General features: G+C 38.5%; 1 protein-coding gene across 5 annotated transcripts in view; it reads right to left on the reverse strand.

Moving 5' to 3' along the window:
- The window catches only part of FANCC (FA complementation group C), a 272,627-nt gene that overhangs the window by 75,221 nt on the left and 177,916 nt on the right, over window positions 1-19,490 (reverse strand). For all 5 annotated transcript variants that reach the window (XM_067744815.1, XM_067744813.1, XM_067744814.1 and 2 more), the window contains 2 exons: window positions 3,327-3,440; window positions 2,347-2,411 (listed from right to left, as the gene is read on the reverse strand). In XM_067744815.1, coding sequence (XP_067600916.1) covers window positions 2,347-2,411; window positions 3,327-3,440 — 179 coding nt within the window. The remainder of the gene's footprint in view (window positions 1-2,346; window positions 2,412-3,326; window positions 3,441-19,490) is intronic.

Consider the following 19,490-nt stretch of genomic DNA (forward strand, 5'->3'; position numbering starts at 1 on the left):
TGTTGCTGCAAAGAGCAGCTGAGCTCTCTTTAACTCTCCATGGTCTCCAGCAATTGAAAGTATGCCGACTCCCTGTCAGTGGTCAGAGTCAGGAAGGACAGATAGCAGTCCCTCAGGTAGCCCCCCAAAAGTCAGAACACTGGACACTTTCCAGTCTTTCCCTCCCAAGGGAGATACTTCCAGCTGGACTTTTCCCCCCAATCCTCCCAAGCCAGGCCAGCTTAAGGGAGGGGCTACTGTGGTTGATATGAAATGGCTTTCTTACCCGTTTTGGTATGGCTATGCTTGACTTTGAGTTTGCCAGGGGTATTGTGACTTTGTAATTGATTTCTGAAGTCCCATAAAGTCTCTTTGGGTCATACACTAGTTTTAAGTTCGTGTCTCTGTGGAGGAACAGGACTAGGGCTTCCTATTCTATCTTGCTGACATCACTCCTAAAGAATTTTTAAAATGTTTATTATTTATTCAGTTTTCCTCTTTTGGTAATGACCTGCTTATACAGCTTGTCCATTTCCATACTGGAGTGTTTGCCTCTTTATGAGTGGTTTCCAGGAGGCACTTCTATAGTTTGCATACTAGTCCTTTGTCTGTTTTACAAGTTGTAAATATCTTCTACGTCTGGCTGCCCTTTACTATTTGTTAACAGGTTTTGTTTTTATTTTTATTTATTTTTAGCTGAATTTTAAGAAATCAATTTTACCTATATTGGGAGTTTGGTGTGGGGTGTATGTACACACTGCATCTTATTGATTTTTGAAGTCCCCTTCAGTAATTTTTAATTCTATTATTTAAAAGATCCATTATTCAACATTCACCTCAAGGCTAAATCAAAGTCTTTACCTGACATGTAAATGATGGTAAGTGCTTTCCATGCACCCTACAGGCTCTTCTTATTACTTTTTAAGGTATATTTTATATACAACAAAATGCACCTATTTGAAATGTACAATTCAAAGATTTTTAACAAATTACTGACTTGGACAACCATCATCATCATCATCATCATCATCATCCACTTTCAGGACATTTCCGTCACCTCAAGATCTTTTGTGCTCATCTGCAGGAAATCCCTGTATCTACCTCTAGTCCCAGGCAACAACTAATCTACTTTCTGTCTCTATAGTATGATTTGTCTATTCTGGACATTCTATAAGCATGGAATCATACAATATGTGGTCTTTTATGACTGGCTTCTTTCACTAAGCATTATGTTTTTTTTTCTGCGGTACGCGGGCCTCTCACTGTTGCGGCCTCTCCCGTTGCAGAGCACAGGCTGCGGACGCGCAGGCTCAGCGGCCATGGCTCACGGGCCCAGCCGCTCCGCGGCATGTGGGATCTTCCCGGATCGGGGCACAAACCCGTGTCCCCTGCATCGGCAGGCAGACTCTCAACCACTGCGCCACCAGGGAAGCCCTCTTACCCATTTTTGAAGTGAGTTTTTTCTTGTTGTTGAGGTTTAGGAGTTCTTTTTATAGTCTGGATATTAGTCCCTTATCAGATATATCATTCTCAAATGTTTTCACTCACTTACTAGGTGTTGGCTTAATATTAATGAAATCCAATTTATCTACTTTTGCTTTGTTTCTTGTGCTTTTGGTGTCATATTCTAAAAATCCCTGCCAAATCTAATGTCATGAAGATTTTCTCCAGTGTTTTCATCTAAGAGTTTTATAGTTTATTTTAAGGGGTTAAATGCAAAGGACTCCTAAAGGCTGAGGGCAAAGACCATTTCTGATAGAGCTTTAATTTCCAATAGCTTTACAAAAAAAATGCCACAAATTTCTTTGGCCCCCAGATTCTCTTAATGAGTTGTTAAAAATGAAATGTTCACCAATAAAAACAACTTTGAATTCCTTCATATAATGAAGAAACATTTTGTAATATGATTAATTGCCTTTAAATTTGTCTGAATCTGTTTGATTTGTTTAGTCTAGATTTTGGAATATTATGTTTCTTAAAATAGGTTATTTGTGTACATCAAATATCTACTGCCTTGTAAATATTCTGATCGTGTATGTGTGTGTCTGAACGATACACACTCACACTGAGCTGCACACTTCTTCCTTTTGTGTTCCATACTGCATATGTGGGGCTTTTTACTCAATGGGTGCCCAAGAGTCACTGTATGATCTACTTACTGACCTGAGAGTTGAGAGAATAGTAATTAAAAGAAGAAAATTTGTAAAACTTACCAATTTGCCATGTATCCCCTGAAAATAATCTCTCCACATAGAATACAACCATAACTATGAACATGCATTTCCTAAGAATTATAAAATTTTTCTCTTATAACCAAACTGATACATTTTGAAACTTAAGAATAGGGATGTTTAGTTTAACACCTACCGCCTTTGAGTGTTAAATCCATTAAGATGATTCTCTCTGAGTTCAGACACTAATGATAAAACCATCTGTAAAACAAAATCAGTTTCAGGTTAACTCACGCTGAAAACAGGATTACATCAGTTCTATTTTTCTTGATGTGAGTGATATTTCCGTTGAGACTCCCTACTCTCTTTCCCCACCAATCCTTTCCTTGTCTTACTTTGTCAAAGCAGTGCCGAGTCACATTTACTAATAACTTAGATTTTATGTTTAATGTCTGTTACTCCATATTCTGATGTAAGCAAATGAATAATAGACAAGTCATTAATTTCCCCCAAATTAAAACCAAGCCTGTTAAAAATAAAACCATGTTAGAGTTAGCTTACTTTTTTCCTTTCTTAACTTAGTTCTTTATTTTTTTAAAATGCTATTCATGTATAAAGCTTCCAAAAGACAGGAATAGTTAATAAACATTAAAAATCTCATAACATTTTTTAGAAGAGCTATGTTAAGACCATAAGTTAAAATTTCTTGAATTTGGTTAAAATTTAAGGTAGACGAAATCACAGCTTTAATACTAAGATGTAAATATATAATACTATTTACAAGATTGTTATTATTGAATATTTTGCTTTAACATAAAATTCCTATCAGGTTATTTTTAAATACGAAATTCATCCAACAGTAAAAGGCTGTGTTTATATTGGTTAAGGAAATCTTTTCTCCCAAAAATCTTTGAGAGAATAAATGAGATGTATGTGTTAAGGGACAGAGAGGTTGGTTGATTTAGAATAACCTCTCCTGGTTTCCTTCTTCTTTCTCATAATCTCCCATCTCACATTTTTTCCTTACATGGTCATAAGTCCACCCAAGGTAAGAAGAGATAAACATAGAAAAGTTAAACATCTCTCCTGGAGGACTGAAATATTTCCATTTACCTTTTTTTCAGATGGTACATTAAGCAATGAAAATTTCAATACTAATAAATTAAAAATACTCACATTTTTAAGTAAACCAGGATAGTAATCTGTGGGTGCATACCCAAGAACTTGAGTAAAAAGATCAACTTCTTTTATATTAAATCTGAAGGTGGAAAGTATATGAGATAACAACCCCTAAAAATCATAAACAGAAAGAGAAAAAGGTCTTAAAAATGAATGTAAGTCCCCATTATATATAATGCCTAGAATCTGGGTCATTTGCAAATGGGGTGGTCGCTATGAAACAAATAATCTTAATTTGTCCAAATAACTCAGGTCACTTTGATTCAGGTATAAAGAATAAATAAGTTAGTGATAAAATTATTACATTAAGTAAATTTAAACAAATACTAACAGTGAAAAAAATGTATAACTAATGAACAGTGCTTTTACCATATTAAAAATGTGATCTTTACTGTTTTCAAACTCAGTAAAATATTTTTATCAGAGTAGAGGTGATAATTTAATACATAAAAAGGAATGCACCACAAATCACAAAGGAAAGATTATGCAATAAATGGTGCTAGGAAAACTATTTGAAAAAAATTAGATTCTCACCTTACGTTATTTATTAAAATATACTTGAATTTACTGTAAATTAAAGAGATCAATGTAAAACTGAAATAAAATAATAAACAAGAAGAAAATACAAGTACTTTTCACATGTCTGAATGGGGAAGAACTTTGTAAACTGAAAATCAAGGAAGCAAATCACTGATCGTTTTAAATTAAAAAACAAAAAAACTCTTGTGTTTTCCAGTGAATAATATAAGCACAAAACTATGAAGAATATTAACAACAAATAATACAGACATATGTAATCAAATCAGTATGCAAAATACCATATGACAAATACTAAGAGCATAAAAAAGGAGTATGAACAGATAATTTCTAAAACAAAACACAAATGCCCAAGAAACACATGGATAAATGTTCAGCCTCATAATCAAAAAGGCAAATTTAAATATCAACATAACATTTTCCATTAAATGAATTAAAGAGTTTTAAAGACATGAATACCTAATGCTAATCTGGGTTCTCTGAAACAGGTACTCTGTGTGAGCTATTGGAAAAATACAAATGGGATCCACACATCACTGCTATTGTGAACTGCACGAAGGCACCTATAGAGTGTAAGCAAGTATAACACAAACCATACCCACTCCCATGCTTGGACTGCCAGGGCTATGTCTGCCTAGATGTTTGTAACGTGAAGACACCTTATAGGTTGGTAGAGGCCTACTTTATAGAAAACAACTTGAGAATGTATATTAAAGGTTTTAAAAGCATTCAGAGCTTTTAACATACATTTAAGGAAATAAATCCAAATACCATGATGGGGATTATGCTCAAAGATGTTCACTACAGTGTTATTTCTCATAGTAAAAAACGTCTAACAGCAGGGAATGATTAATTTATAATACCCTCAATACCATGGCTCACTGTAAGCCATTAAAATGCTTATAAAGAATTTATGACAGCATTTTAAATGGTTATAATGTTAAATGAAGAAAGGAAGATGCAAAATTGTATATACAGAAATGATTTTATCAATATAAAAACAATCCAGGGGCTCCCCTGGTGGCGCAGTGGTTGAGAGTCCGCCTGCCAATTCAGGGGACACGGGTTCGTGCCCACGTCCGGGAAGATCCCACATGCCGCGGAGCAGCTGGGCCCGTGAGCCATGGCCGCTGTGCCTGCACGTCTGGACCCCGTGCTCCGCAATGGGAGAGGCCACAACAGTGAGAGGCCCGCGTACCGCAAAAAAAATAATAATAATAAAAAGAAAAAAAGAAAAACAACCCTGTACCTTAATACTCAGTGTTGGCAAAGATGTGGTAAGGGGCACTCCATTGCTGTTGGATACACAATTTTTTTTTAAATAAATAAATTTATTATTTATTTATTTATTTACTTATTTATTTTTGGCTGTGTTGGGTCTTCGTTGCTGCGCATGGGTTTTCTCTAGTTGCGGCGAGTGGGGGCTACTCTTCTGTTGTGGTGGGCTGGCTTCTCATTGAGGTGGCTTCTCTTGTTGCGGTGCACGGGCTCTAGGTGCACGGGCTTCAGTAGCTGTGGCACACAGGCTTAGTTGCTCCACGGCATGTGGGATCTTCCCAGACCAGGGCTCGAACCCGTGTCTCCTTCATTGGCGGATTCTTAACCACTGTGCCACCAGGGAAGTCCTGGGAGCACAAATTTGTAAAGCCTTCCTGGGAAGTCACTTGATGATATGTAACCAAAGCATTAAAATTCATATCCTTTTATCCAGTAATTTGATTTCCAAAAATATATCCTAAGGAAAGATTTAGGTTCATGACAGTATTACTTGTAACAGTGAAAAACTAGAAGCAACCAAAGCACCCAACGACATTGGATTTGTTGAATCCATCTTGGTTTATCCAACAGCATGAATCACATTGTAAAAAAGATATTTAATGACATAGGAAAAGACAATGTAACATTAATTTGAAAATCAAGGTATAAAAACTGTATATTCAATGTGATATTAATTTTATATGCAAAAAAATACTAGGAAGAAACATGACAGTTAACATATATTATTTCTGGGAGTGATTTAAAATTTCTTCTTTATACTACCTGTATTTCCAAAGTTTCTACAATTACCATATCTTAACTTTTTATCGTAAAAAAAATTTTGTAAAATGCAATTATGCGCTTTAACTTATGTGTTTTTTCTCATAATTCCCTAATACAAATTGCTATGAAGGGACACAAGAGTTTTATCCCTGAATGAAATAAGCATAAGTCCTAGAAACAACATATTGAGGCCTTGCTATGGTTGCATAACTTCAAAACAGACACCTTAAACTTTAGACCTACAAATCTCTCTTTTAAAGTAAACTTAAAAATTGATAAGTACTTCTCATCGCTAAGAATAATATTTCTTACTGCCACCTAGTGGCAAACATTCTAAAGAAAAAACCATTAAAGATTCTGTAGGCACTGGCCCTTGGACAAAAATTAATTCCTACAGTCGCACGATAATTGACTCATTTTAAAATGCTGACAAAGCAATCTTGGAAATCTTCTACTCCAACCCCCTCATTTTACTGATGAGGAAGTGAGCTTCTAAATACATAAATCATTATCTACAAAAAGATGTGCATGTATATGAATAGGCTCCGATTTGAAAGGCATAAAGAAAATGTGCAAATGCAACACGCTGACTAGTGATCTAAAATCCTTCAAGCGTGGAAAGTGCAGGAACCAACACAGCTGTGCATAAAACATTTTAAGCCTAATTTTGATTCATGTATGAGTTTGAACTCTGCTAATGTTTGAAAAGCCACTTAAAACTGCTTACACCAGGGGGCTTCCCTGGTGGTGCAGTGGTTGAGAATCTGCCTGCTAATGCAGGGGACACAGGTTTGAGCCCTGGTCTGGGAGGATCCCACATGCCGCAGAGCAACTAGCCCCGTGAGCCACAACTACTGAGCCTGCGCTCCGCAACAAGAGAGGCCGCGATAGGGAGAGGCCCGTGCACCGCGATTAAGAGTGGCCCCCGCTTGCCACAACTAGAGAAAGCCCTCGCACAGAAACGAAGACCCAACACAGCAAAAATAAATTAATTAATTAAACTCCTACCCCCAACATCTTCTTTAAAAAAACAAACAAAAAAACCAAAAAAAAAAAAAACCTGCTTATACCATGAAAGTGAACTTTTGAGAAGAAAAGTTTTAAATAAATCAGGGGAAAGTCCATTTCCCTTGTTTTCAGGTGTTCTTTCTTGTCCTAGTCTCATTGTATCCGCTCCGTCTTGTAACAGGCAGCACATTCACAGGGGGGTTAGTAAAGCTGGAGCTATGAGGCTGTGGTTTGGCGCAGAGTATGGGTGTGGAAGAAGGGCTGTGGTTTATACTTAGGCAAAGGGTTAGGAGAGCCAAATTGCGGTCAATACTCTTGAACTGAGACAGAGCACATATTTTATACTTCTCCAAACAATTTCTTCATCTGATCATTAAAGTCCTTTAGAATTTCCACCACTTTGGTCTCTACTACATCTATCTCTTTACACATAATATAAATAAAAACTTTGGTAAACAAGGATCCCTTATTCATTCATTCATTCATCAACAAACATATATTAAGTATGATCTGGATTCAAGCCACTCTACCGGGGCTACTGTGATAAGAAGCCCCCTACAATCCGATGAAGGGAGAGAGATGGAAATATCCGTAATACAAGACAGAATGCACTAAGTGCTATAATGAAGGGGTAAGACGATCACTGTGGAAACAGAGGAAGTAATGATTAATTCTAACTGTAGGGTTTCAGAGTGCTCCCAGAGATGATGACTTCTGAGCTGATTCTGACAGCTAGGGAAGGAGAGAAAGAGAGAGGAGAAGGAGGTGTAGGAAAGAGAGGGTGTGTAATGATGGCTGCGCTAGACGGAGAAAAATGACTAGAGGGATTAGAGAAGGGCGGTGGAAAAGCAGCCATGGTGTGTGGGCAAAGACATGGGAAATGTTCCTGTAACCCCTACTACTCCAATCCTTCACTGGATTCCTAAGCATAGCCTCCCCTACAGGGCCTCAGCCTACCTGGTCAAACTTACTTCTCCCGAGGAGGGACCTTCAAGATTGTGGAGGAGTAAGATGTGGAGATCACCTTCCTCCCCACAAATACATCAATAATACATCTATATGTGGAACAACTACTGAGCACCTACTGAACGCTGGCAGAAAACCCCAGACTTCCCAAAAGGCAAGAAATTCCCCACATACCTGGGTAGGGCAAAAAGGAAAACAGAGACAAAAGAATAGGGATGGGACCTGCACCTCGGGGAGGGAGCTGTGAAGGAGGAAGAGTTTCCACACACTAGGAAGTCCCTTCACTGGCAGAGATGGGGAGTGGGTGGGGGGGAAGCTTTGGGGCCATGGAGGAGAACGCAGCAACAGGGGTGCAGAGGGCAAAGTGGAGAGATTCCTGCACAGAGGATCGGTGCTGACCAGCACTCACCAGCCCGAGAGGCTTGTCTGCTCATCCGCCAGGACGGGTGGGGGCTGGGAGCTAAGGATCCGGCTTCAGAGGTCGTATCCCAGGGAGAGGACGGGGGTTGGCTGCGTGAACACAGCCTGAAGGGGGCTAGTGCGCCACAGCAAGCCAGGAGGGAGTCCGGGAAAAGGTCTGGACCTGCCTAAGAGTCAGGAGACCATTGTTTCAGGGTGCGCGAGGAGAGGGGATTCAGAGCACCTCCTAAACGAGCTCCAGAGATGGGAGCAAGCCGCGGCTATCTGCGCGGACCCCAGAGACGGGCATGAGACACTAAGGCTGATGCTGCATCCACCAAGGAGCCTGTTTGCAAGCACAGGTCACTCTCCACACCTCCCCTCCCGGGAGCCTGTGCAGCCCACCACTGCCAGGGTCCCGTGATCCAGGGACAACTTCCCCAGAAGAACACACGGCGCGCCTCAGGCTGGTGCAACGTCATGCTGGCCTCTGCCGCCGCAGGCTCACCCCGCATGCCGTACCCCTCCCTCCCCCTGGCCTGAGTGAGCCAGACCCCCCTAATCAGCTGCTACTTTAAGCCCGTCCTGCCTGGGCGGGAACACACGCTCTCAGGCGACCTACATGCAGAGGCAGGGCCAAATCCAAAGCTGAACCCCAGGAGCTGTGAGAACAAAGAAGAGAAAGGGAAATCTCTCCCAGCAGCCTCGGGAGCAGCAGATTAAATCTTCACAATCAACTTGATGTACCCTGAATCTGTGGCATACATGAATAGACAATGAGCCATCCCAAAATTAAGGTGGTTGACTTTGGGAGCAACTGTGGACTTGGGGCTGGCTTTCTGCATCTAATTTTGTTTCCGGTGTTATGTTTATTTTAGTTTAGTATTTAGAGCTTATATTATCATTGGTAGATTTGTTTATTGATTTGGTTGCTCTCTTCCTTTTTTCTTTTTAATATACATATATATTTCCCTTTTGTTCTTTTTGTGAGTGTGTATCTGTATGCTTCTTTTTGTGATTTTGTCTGCATAGCTTTGCTTTTACCATTTGTCCTAGGGTTCTGTCTGTCGGTTTTTTGTTTTGTTTTTTTTTTAAGTATACAGTGTGCTCTTCTTATTTACTTATTTTTGGCTGCACTGGGTCTTTGTTGCTGCGGGCGGGCCTTCTCCAGTTGCAGTGAGTGGGGGCTGCTCTTCGTTGCGGTGTGCAGGCTTCTTGTTGCAGTGCGTGGGCTTCTCACTGTGGTAGCTTCTCTGGTTGCGGAGCACGGGCTCCAGGGGCAGGGGCTTCAGTAGCTGAGGCAGGCAGGCTCAGTAGTTTGGCTCATGGGCTCTAGAGCACAGGCTCAGTAGTTGTGGTGCACGGGCCTAGCTGCTCCACTGCATGTGTGATCTTCCCAGACGAGGGCTTGGACCCGTGTACCCTGGATTGGCAGGTGGAATGTTAACCACTGCGCCACCAGGGAAGCCCGGCACTCTTTTATATGTTTGCAAATTCCTTTCCTATATGGCTTGAAAGAAGACAGCTGGATTCTTGTATTTACTTCTGCATTTAATTTGTTGCAATATGGTTTTTTTGGTTGAACTATATGGAGAGTCTAGCCCCACACAGATACGTAGTTTTAAAACGCAGGAGTATTTTAATAGCTTCTTCACACAATTACACATATTCTCCTTTGATATTACACCAAAATTTATCAAGCGCTGCTCACCCTTTTTCCTGCAAGCCTATCTAGGAATGCAGGTAGAGCTGCCTGCCTTAGGTCTACGGGGTGATGGGTGGTCTCTACCACGAGAAGGGCTGAAATTATCCACAATTTACTGGCCAAGACTTACCCTGAAAGCTGAAAGTCCTCAAAGAAACTTTTACCTTTTGTCCTAGGGTTCTGTCTGTCCGATTTTTTGTGTTTTTTTTCTGTTTTTGTATAGTTTTTAGCGCTTGTTATCATTGGTGGATTTGTTTTTTGGTTTGGTTGTTCTTTCTTTTTATTACTTTCTTATTTTTTTATGTTTAATAATTTTTTTAATTTTTTATTTTAATAACTTTTATGGTTTCCTTCTTTCTTTCTTTCTTTTTCTCCCTTTTCTTCTGAGCTGAGTGTCTGACAGGGAATTGGTGCTCTGGCCGTCTGTCAGGCCTGAGCCTCTGAAGTGGGAGAGCCAAGTTCAGGCCACTGACACACCAGAGACTTCCTGGCCCCATGTAATATCAAACGATGAAAGCTCTCACAGAGATCTCCATCTCAACGGTAAGACCCAGCTCCACCCAACAACAAGCAAGCTACAGTGCTGGACACCCTATGCCAAACAACTAGCAAGACAGGAACACAACCCCACCCATTAGAAGAGAGGTTGCCTAAAATCATACTAAGTTCACAGACACCCCAAAACACACCACTGGATGCGGTTCTGCCCACCAGAAGACAAGATTCAGCCTCACCCACCAGAACACAGGCAACAGTCCCCTCGACCAGCAAACCTACACAACCCTCTGAAGCAAGCTTAGCCACTGGGGGCAGACACCAAAAATAACGGGAACTACCGAACTGCAGTCTGCAAAAAGGAGACCCCAAACACAGTTTAAGTTAAGCAAAATGAGAAGACAGAGAAACACACAGCAGATGAAGGAGCAAGGTAAAAACCCACCAGACCTAACAAATGAAGAAGAAACAGGCAGTCTACCTGAAAAAGAATTCAGAGTAATGACAGTAAAGATGATCCAAAATCTTAGAAATAGAATGGAGAAAATACAAGAAACATTTAACAAGGACCTAGAAGAACTAAAGAGCAAACAAACAATGATGAAAAACACAATAAAAGAAATAAAAAATTCTCTAGAAGTAATCAACAGCAGAATAACTGAGGCAGAAGAATGGACCTGGAAGATAAAATAGTGGAAATAACTACTGCAGAGCAGAATAAAGAAAAAAGAATTAGAAGAATTGAGGACACTCTCAGAGACCTCTGGAACAACATTAAACGTACCGACGTTCGAATTACAGGGGTTCCAGAAGAAGAAGAGAAAAAGAAGCAGTCTGAGAAAATATTTGAAGAGATTATAGTTGAAAACTTCCCTAATATGGGAAAGGAAATAGTCAGTCAAGTCCAGGAACTGCAGAGAGTCCCATACAGGATAAATCCAAGGAGAAACACGCCAAGACACGTATTAATCAAACTATCAGAAATTAAATACAAAGAAAAAATATTAAAAGCAGCAAGGGAAAAGCAACAAATAACACACAAGGGAATCCCCATAAGGTTAACAGCTGATCTTTCAGCAAAAACTCTGCAAGCCAGAAGGGAGTGGCAGGACATATTTAAAGTGATGAAAGGGCAAAACCTACAACCAAGATTACTCTACCCAGCAAGGATCTCCTTCAGATTTGACAGAGAAATTAAAACCTTTCCAGACAAGCAAAAGCTAAGAGAAATCAGCACCACCAAACCAGCTTTGCTACAAATGCTAAAGGAACTTCTCTAGGCAGGAAACACAAGAGAAGGAAAAGACCTACAATAACAAATGCAAAACAATTAAGAAAATGGTAAGAGGAACATACATATCAATAACTACCTTAAATGTAAATGGATTAAATGCTCCAACCAAAAGACATAGACTGCCTGAATGGATACAAAAACAAGACCCATATATATGTTGTCTACAGGAGACCCACCTCAGACCTACGGACACGCACAGGCTGAAAGTGAGGGGATGGAAAAAGATATTCCATGCAAATGGAAATCAAAAGAAAGCTGGTGTAGCAACTCTCATATCAGACAAAATACTTTAAAATAAAGGCTATTACAAGAGACAAAGAAGGACACTACATAATGATCAAGGGATCAACCCAAGAAGATACACAACAATTGTAAATATTTATGTACCCAACACAGGAGCACCTCAATACATAAGGCAAATGCTAACAGCCATAAAAGGGGAAATCGACAGTAAAAAAATAATAGTAGGGGACTTAAACAACCCATTTTCACCAATGGACAGATCATCCAAAATGAAAATAAATAAGAAAACACAAGCTTTAAATGATACATTAAAAAAGATGGACTTAATTGATATTTATAGGACACTCCATCCAAAAACAACAGAATACACTTTCTTTTCAAGTGCTCATGGAACATCCTCCAGGAGAGATCATAGATTGGGTCACAAATCAAGCCTTGGTAAATTTAAGAAACCTGAAATCATATCAAGTATCTTTTCCGACCACAACGCTATGAGACTAGATATCAATTACAGGAAAAAGTATGTAAAAAATATAAACACATGGAGGCTAAACAATACACTACTAAATAACCAAGAGATCACTGAAGAAGTCAAAGAGGACAACAAAAAATACCTAGAAACAAATGACAATGAAAAGACGATGACTCAAAACCTATGGGATGCAGCAAAAGCAGTTCTAGGAGGGAAGTTTATAGCAATACAATCCTACCTTAAGCAAAAGGAAACATCTCAAATAAACAAGCTAACCTTGCACCTAAAGCAATTAGAGAAAGAAGAACAAAAAACCCCAAAGTTAGCAGAAGGAAAGAAATCATGAAGATCAGATCAGAAATAAATGAAAAAGAAATGAAGGAAATGATAGCAAAGATCAATAAAATTAAAAGCTGGTTCTTTGAGAAGATAAACAAAATTGATAAACCATTAGCCAGACTCATCAAGAAAAAAAGGGAGAAGACTCAAATCAATAGAATTAGAAATGAAAAAGGAGAAGTAACAACTGACATGGCAGAAATACAAAGGATCATGAGAGATTACTACAAGCAACTCTATGCCAATAAAATGGACAACCTGGAAGAAATGGACAAATTCTTAAAAAAGCACAACCTTCCAAGACTGAACCAGGAAGAAATAGAAAATATAAACAGACCAATCACAAGCACTGAAAATGAAACTGTGATTAAAAATCTTCCAACAAACAAAAGTCCAGGACCAGATGGCTTCACAGGCAAATTCTATCAAACATTTAGAGAAGAGCTAACACCTATCCTTCTCAAACTCTTCCAAAATATAGCAGAGGGAGGAACACTCCTAAACTCATTGTACGAGGCACCATCACCCTGATACCAAAACCAAAGATGTCACAAAAAAAGAAAACTACAGGCCAATATCACTGATGAACATAGATGCATAAATTCCTCAACAAAATACTAGCAAACAGAATCCAAGAGCACATTAAAGGGATCATACACTATGATCAAGTGGGGTTTATCCCAGGAATGCAAGGATTCTTCAGTAGATGCAAATCAATCAACGTGATACACCATATTAACAAACTGAAGGAGAAAAACCATATGATCATCTCAACAGATGCAGAAAAAGCTTTCAACAAAATTCAACACCCATTTATGATAAAAACCATCCAGAAAGTAGGTACAGAGGGAACTTTCCTCAACATAATAAAGACCATATGTGACAAACGCACAGCCAGCATCGTTCTGAATGGGAAAAACTGAAACCATTTCCACTAAGATCAGGAACAAGACAAGGTTGCCCACTCTCACCACTATTATTCAACATAGTTTTGGAAGTTTTAGCCACAGAAATCAGAGAAGAAAAAGAAATAAAAGGAATCCAAATTGGAAAAGGAGAAGTAAAACTGTCACTGTTTGCAGATGACATGATACTATACATAGAGAATCCTAAAAATGCCACCAGAAAAGTACTAGAGCTAATCAATGAATTTGGTAAAGTAGCAGGATACAAAATTAATGCACAGAAATCTCTTCCATTCCTATAAACTAATGATGAAAAATCTGAAAGAGAAAATAAGGATACACTCCCATTTACCATGGCAACAAAAGGAATAAAATACCTAGGAATAAACCTACCTAAGGAGAGAAAAGACCTGTATGCAGAAAACTATAAGACACTGATGAAAGAAATTAAAGATGATACAAACAGATGGAGAGATATACCATGTCCTTGGATTGGAAGAATCAGCATTGTGAAAATGACTATACTCCCTAAAGCAATCTACAGATTCAATGCAATTCCTATCAAACTACCAATGGCAATTTTTCACAGAACTAGAACAAAAAAATTCACAATTTGCATGGAAACACAGAAGACCCTGAAGAGCCAAAACAATCTTGAGAAAGAAAAACGGAGTTGGAGGAATCAGGCTCCCTGATTTCAGACTATACTACAAAGCTACAGTAATCAAGACAGTATGGTACAGTCACAAAAACAGAAATACAGATCAATGGAACAGGACAGAAAGCCCAGATATAAACCCTCGCACATATGGTCACCTTATCTTTGATAAAGGAGGCAAGAATATACAATGGAGAAGAGACAGTCTCTTCAGTAAGTGGTGCTGGGAAAACTGGGCAACTATGTGTAAAAGAATGATATTAGAACACTCCCTAACATATACACAAAAATAAACTGGATTAAAGACCTAAATGTAAGGCCAGACACTATCAAACTCTCAGAGGAAAATATAGGCAGAACACTCTATGACATAAATCACAGCAAGATCCTCTCTGACCCGCCTCCTAGAGAAATCAAAATAAAAACAAAAATAAACAAATGGGATCTAATGAAACTCAAAAGCTTATGCACAGCAAAGGAAACGTATAAACAAGACAAAAAGACAACCCTCAGAATGGGAGGAAATATTCGCAAATGAAGCAACTGACAAAGGATTAATCTCCAAAATATATAAACAGCTCATGCAGCTCAATATCAAAAAAACAAACAACCCAATCCAAAAATGGGCAGAAGACCTAAATAGACATTTCTCCAAAGAAAATATACAGATGGCCAACAAACACATGAAAAGATGCTCAACAGCACTAATCATTAGAGAAATGCAAATCAAAACTACAATGAGATATCACCTCGCAATGGTCAGAATGGCCATCATCAAAAAATTTACAAACAATAAATGCTGGAGTGGGTGTGGAGAAAAGGGAACCCTCTTGCACTGTTGGATGGGAATGTAAATTGATACAGCCACTATGGAGAACAGTATGGAGGTTCCTTAAAAAACTAAAAATAGAACTACCATATGACCCAGCAATCCCACTACTGGGCATATACCCTCAGAACACCATAATTCAAAAAGAGTCATGTACCACAATGTTCACTGCAGCACTATTTGCAATAGCCAGGACATGGAAGGAACTTAAGTGTCCACTGACAGATGAATGGATAAAGAAGATGTGGCACTGGGCTTCCCTGGTGGCGCAGTGGTTGAGAGTCCGCCTGCCGATGCAGGGGACACGGGTTTGTGCCCCAGTCTGGGAGAATCCCACATGCCGTGGAGCAGCTGGGCCCGTGAGCCACGGCCGCTAAGCCTGCGTGTCCGGAGCCTGTGCTCTGCAACGGGAGAGGCCACAGCAGTGAGAGGCCTGCATACCGGAAAAAAATAAATAAATAAAAAAGAAGATGTGGCACATATATACAATGGAATATTACTCAGCCCTAAAAAGAAACGAAATTGAGTTATTTGCAGTGAGGTGGATGGGCCTAGAGACTGTCATACAGAGTGAACTAAGTCAGAAAGAGAAAACCAAATACCGTATGCTAACACATAGTTATGGAATCTAAAAGAAAAAAGAAAAAAAGGTTCTGATAAACCTAGGGGCAGGACAGGAATAAAGACGCAGATGTAGAGAATGGACTTGAGGACACGGAGGGGGGAAGGGTAAGCTGGGGCGAAGTGAGAGAGTGGCACTGACAAATATACACTACCAAATATAAAATAGATAGCTAGTGGGAAGCAGCTGCATAGCACAGGGAGATCACCTCGGTGCTCTGTGTCCCCCTAGAGGGGTGGCATAGCAAGGGTGGGAGGGAGACACAAGAGGGAGGGGATATGGGGATATATGTATACATATAGCTGATTCACTTTGTTGTACAGTAGAAACTAACACACCATTGTAATGCAATTATACTCCAATAAAGATGTTAAAAAAAACCCCACAAAACTTATTTCTCCCAATCTTTCTCTTTGATCCCTGTGATTTGGTAACATCAGACTGCCTGCTGGTCTCCAGACTCACCCAGCCCTTTCCCACTGCCATACCATTTCTTTCTCCTGAGAAACCCAACAACCCTCACTCATCTCTAGCTGCCAAAGGTATACCAATCTTTCAAAATCCATCTTTCTCCAAGATTCCTCTTCCAGTTCCCAACAGTATGAGATAGAATTCTCCTGAAATCTCCACGGTATCCTATTCGTATTTCTCTCGCAATGCCTTCCAAGTTCTGCCTTGTAGTTATATTTCCCCATTCTACTCGTTAGCACACAGGCTCTCCAAGGAAAAGACTGTCTTACTAATATTTATATTCTTTAGAGCAACTGTTAACTTGCCCTTGGCATTTCACACACTAGGTGTTCAATAAACCTTAGCTGAATCAAACTCATTAGAATGAATCGCTCATTTACACTCACTGAACAAGATTATTGCAGGATTCCTTTGTGACCTCATTACAGTACAAAATGATAAATCTTTTCACAATTTCCTAAGTTTTAGTCCATGAAATACCCACATAATACTGGAAAAAAACATTACATTGCTATGTACTTTTATTTCAAAGAGTATTACTTAATTTCATAACACTGACTGGAACCTGGCACATTGATGTGGATGTGATTTCATTGAATAAAAAACTGCTTTGGTGCAGCTCTGTCTGTGGCAACCTATGAGTATGCCACAGTATTAGAGCACCCAGAAGGGACAGGAGAATCAGTAAGTAGCAAGGACCATCTTTGCTGAAAGGGGCACTGGAAAATTACAAAATTATCTCAGATATGCTTAAATAAAAATTATACATTTGAAAAACATTTTTTCCCCAGCAAACCCAAATAAGAAAACAAACCTTTTGTTAGTTCAATCCAATTTATTCAATTATTCTTGGCCCAAAAATTTAATCCTCAAGGTACAGCACAACATGTTTAATCTTCTCTTTTCTCAAGCTTTCACAGAAGTATCTGGTGTATTCAGACCTTGGCCAGCAGAGATGCTGCCATTTTGAATATTTGGCAGGTTCTTTAACCATATGAAATACCTGTGCCCAAACACTGAAGTAGTCATTTTCTTTTTTATGTTCCCATGACATTTTATGTAAATATCTAATAAAACATTTATATTCTTATTCTGAAATTGTTTATTTACTTAAGCAATATTAAAATTCCCAAATTAATAAATCACTGCTAAGTGATTTAGATTTTTCTAAATTAGACACCATAGTGAAAATTGTCTAATTTTCTTAATAACACAATCTTAAATTATCATTTCTCCCTGCCAACAAAGGCAATCTAGAAACTAGACCAACATGTAAGCATCAACTAAATATATTACTTCACTGAAAAAAAAGTTGCCCTCTATAAAGTACTAAAATGCCAAGAAACGCTCTGTGCACAGCACTACATAACAAAACAAGAAAGAAGACAAGTGTTATAAAACTTAAAGAAACACATAGTAAAGACCTGCATAAATGCAGGGATAAATCAATACTATGGTCATATCAAGAAAAATTCAATGTCATAAAGATGTCAATTCTCTGTCATATAGACTCAATACAATACCATCAACAACCCTAAATATGTTTTTTAGTGGAACTTCAGAAGCTTTTCTAAAATTTCCATAGAAAAGCAAGTGGCCAAGCACAGCACATGCTAAGGGAAAGAAGAAAATGATAGAAGTAAACATATAGGGTGACTCCATTTCTATGAAGTTCAAAAACAGGCACACTAAACAAGATGCTGATCAGGGGTACATATACAATGGGCAGAACTACATATTCCTCAAATTACTTCTGGATGCAGGTTCTAAGAGACAAAGAATAAATCAAATGAAATATTTCACACCATCACAACAGCTATTCTGCGCCTGTTAGTCTGAAGGACCTGTAATTCTGAGACTTCTCAGGAAGGAAATATCATTATTATGATGTAGTTTCACTTCTAAGTCTCCTAAAATCTGAAATCCTTAATATCTGAAATTATAAGGAAGACTTCATTATATAAGATATAATGCATACCCATTGCTGATAAAACTAAAAAAAAATAAGATAAAAATTGCTTGAAAACTTATTTAGAATTCTGTTAAAAATTTTTTAAGCTTCCATGTATTTGTTATTTCTATAAATTAAGAATTAAAATATAGTTCAACATGTAACTGGTACACCCAATACTAGAATAATCTATAATTAAAATGGAGAAGAAATGAATCCTAAATTAAGGTATAGGTTTATTTCTAATGCATTCTTTCTAAAAATCAGACATGTCTAAATTAATTTAAAATCATTTTGAGGGGAAAAAACCCTCATTATTTTCATTACAAATATTTGTGATAATGTATTCTTTAGCAAAGTAATAATGGACGGTTAAATTTTTTAAGGAATGAAGACAGGCTAAGCTTAGGATTTGTACATTATTTCCTTCAAACACAAAATGGCAGTCTGAATAAATTAACGTAAACAATGCCAAAGAAAACAAACAATGCCCAATTCCCAATCTGGAACCCAACAACTTGTTTCCTACAGTTAACGGTCTTGCTTATTAGTCTTACTAGGGCATCACAGGTTCAAACTAATAGATCTACAATTACAAGAGTTCCTTTTATTTCAATACAATATTTCCCAGACTTCCAATTTCACAGAGTCTATATCTACTTAAGCACAAGTGGACAAAGTTGAATTCGGTGGACAACTTACTACTGAAGAAAAACTAACCATATAAAACATGTGTTGAGAAACACTTTTCCCTATTACATGGTTGGGAAGCAAAATTCAATTAGTAGTTAGTCATTGATTATTTTGCCTCCTTCATAAACCACACTCTGAGATGTATAAAATTTCAAATATGATTTCAAATCAGGGAGGAAGCCAGAGTATAACAGTTTTTTTTCCCCTTAGAAAGCCTGAAAGCCTACCATTTAAAACAAATGGATTTATTACCCAGCACCCTTTTAAGTAAAGGTTAGCGCTGAGAAACTATGTATTGATCAAGCCCCTTCATGGGGCTGCTGAAATACCTTGATATGAGTAGGTTTTCTCAATCTTGGCATTATTGACATTTTGGGGCCTGATAATTCTTTGCTACAGGGGTGGTGGTGCTGGTGAGGGGGATGCATTTCTGGCCTCTATCCACTAGATACCAATAATAACCCCCCTCCAAGTTGTGATAACCAAAATTGTCTCGAGACTTTGCCAAATCCCCTCAAAAGCAAAATAGTCCTG

This window comes from Pseudorca crassidens, chromosome 7 (assembly GCF_039906515.1).
Source record: "Pseudorca crassidens isolate mPseCra1 chromosome 7, mPseCra1.hap1, whole genome shotgun sequence".
NCBI lineage: Eukaryota > Metazoa > Chordata > Mammalia > Artiodactyla > Delphinidae > Pseudorca > Pseudorca crassidens.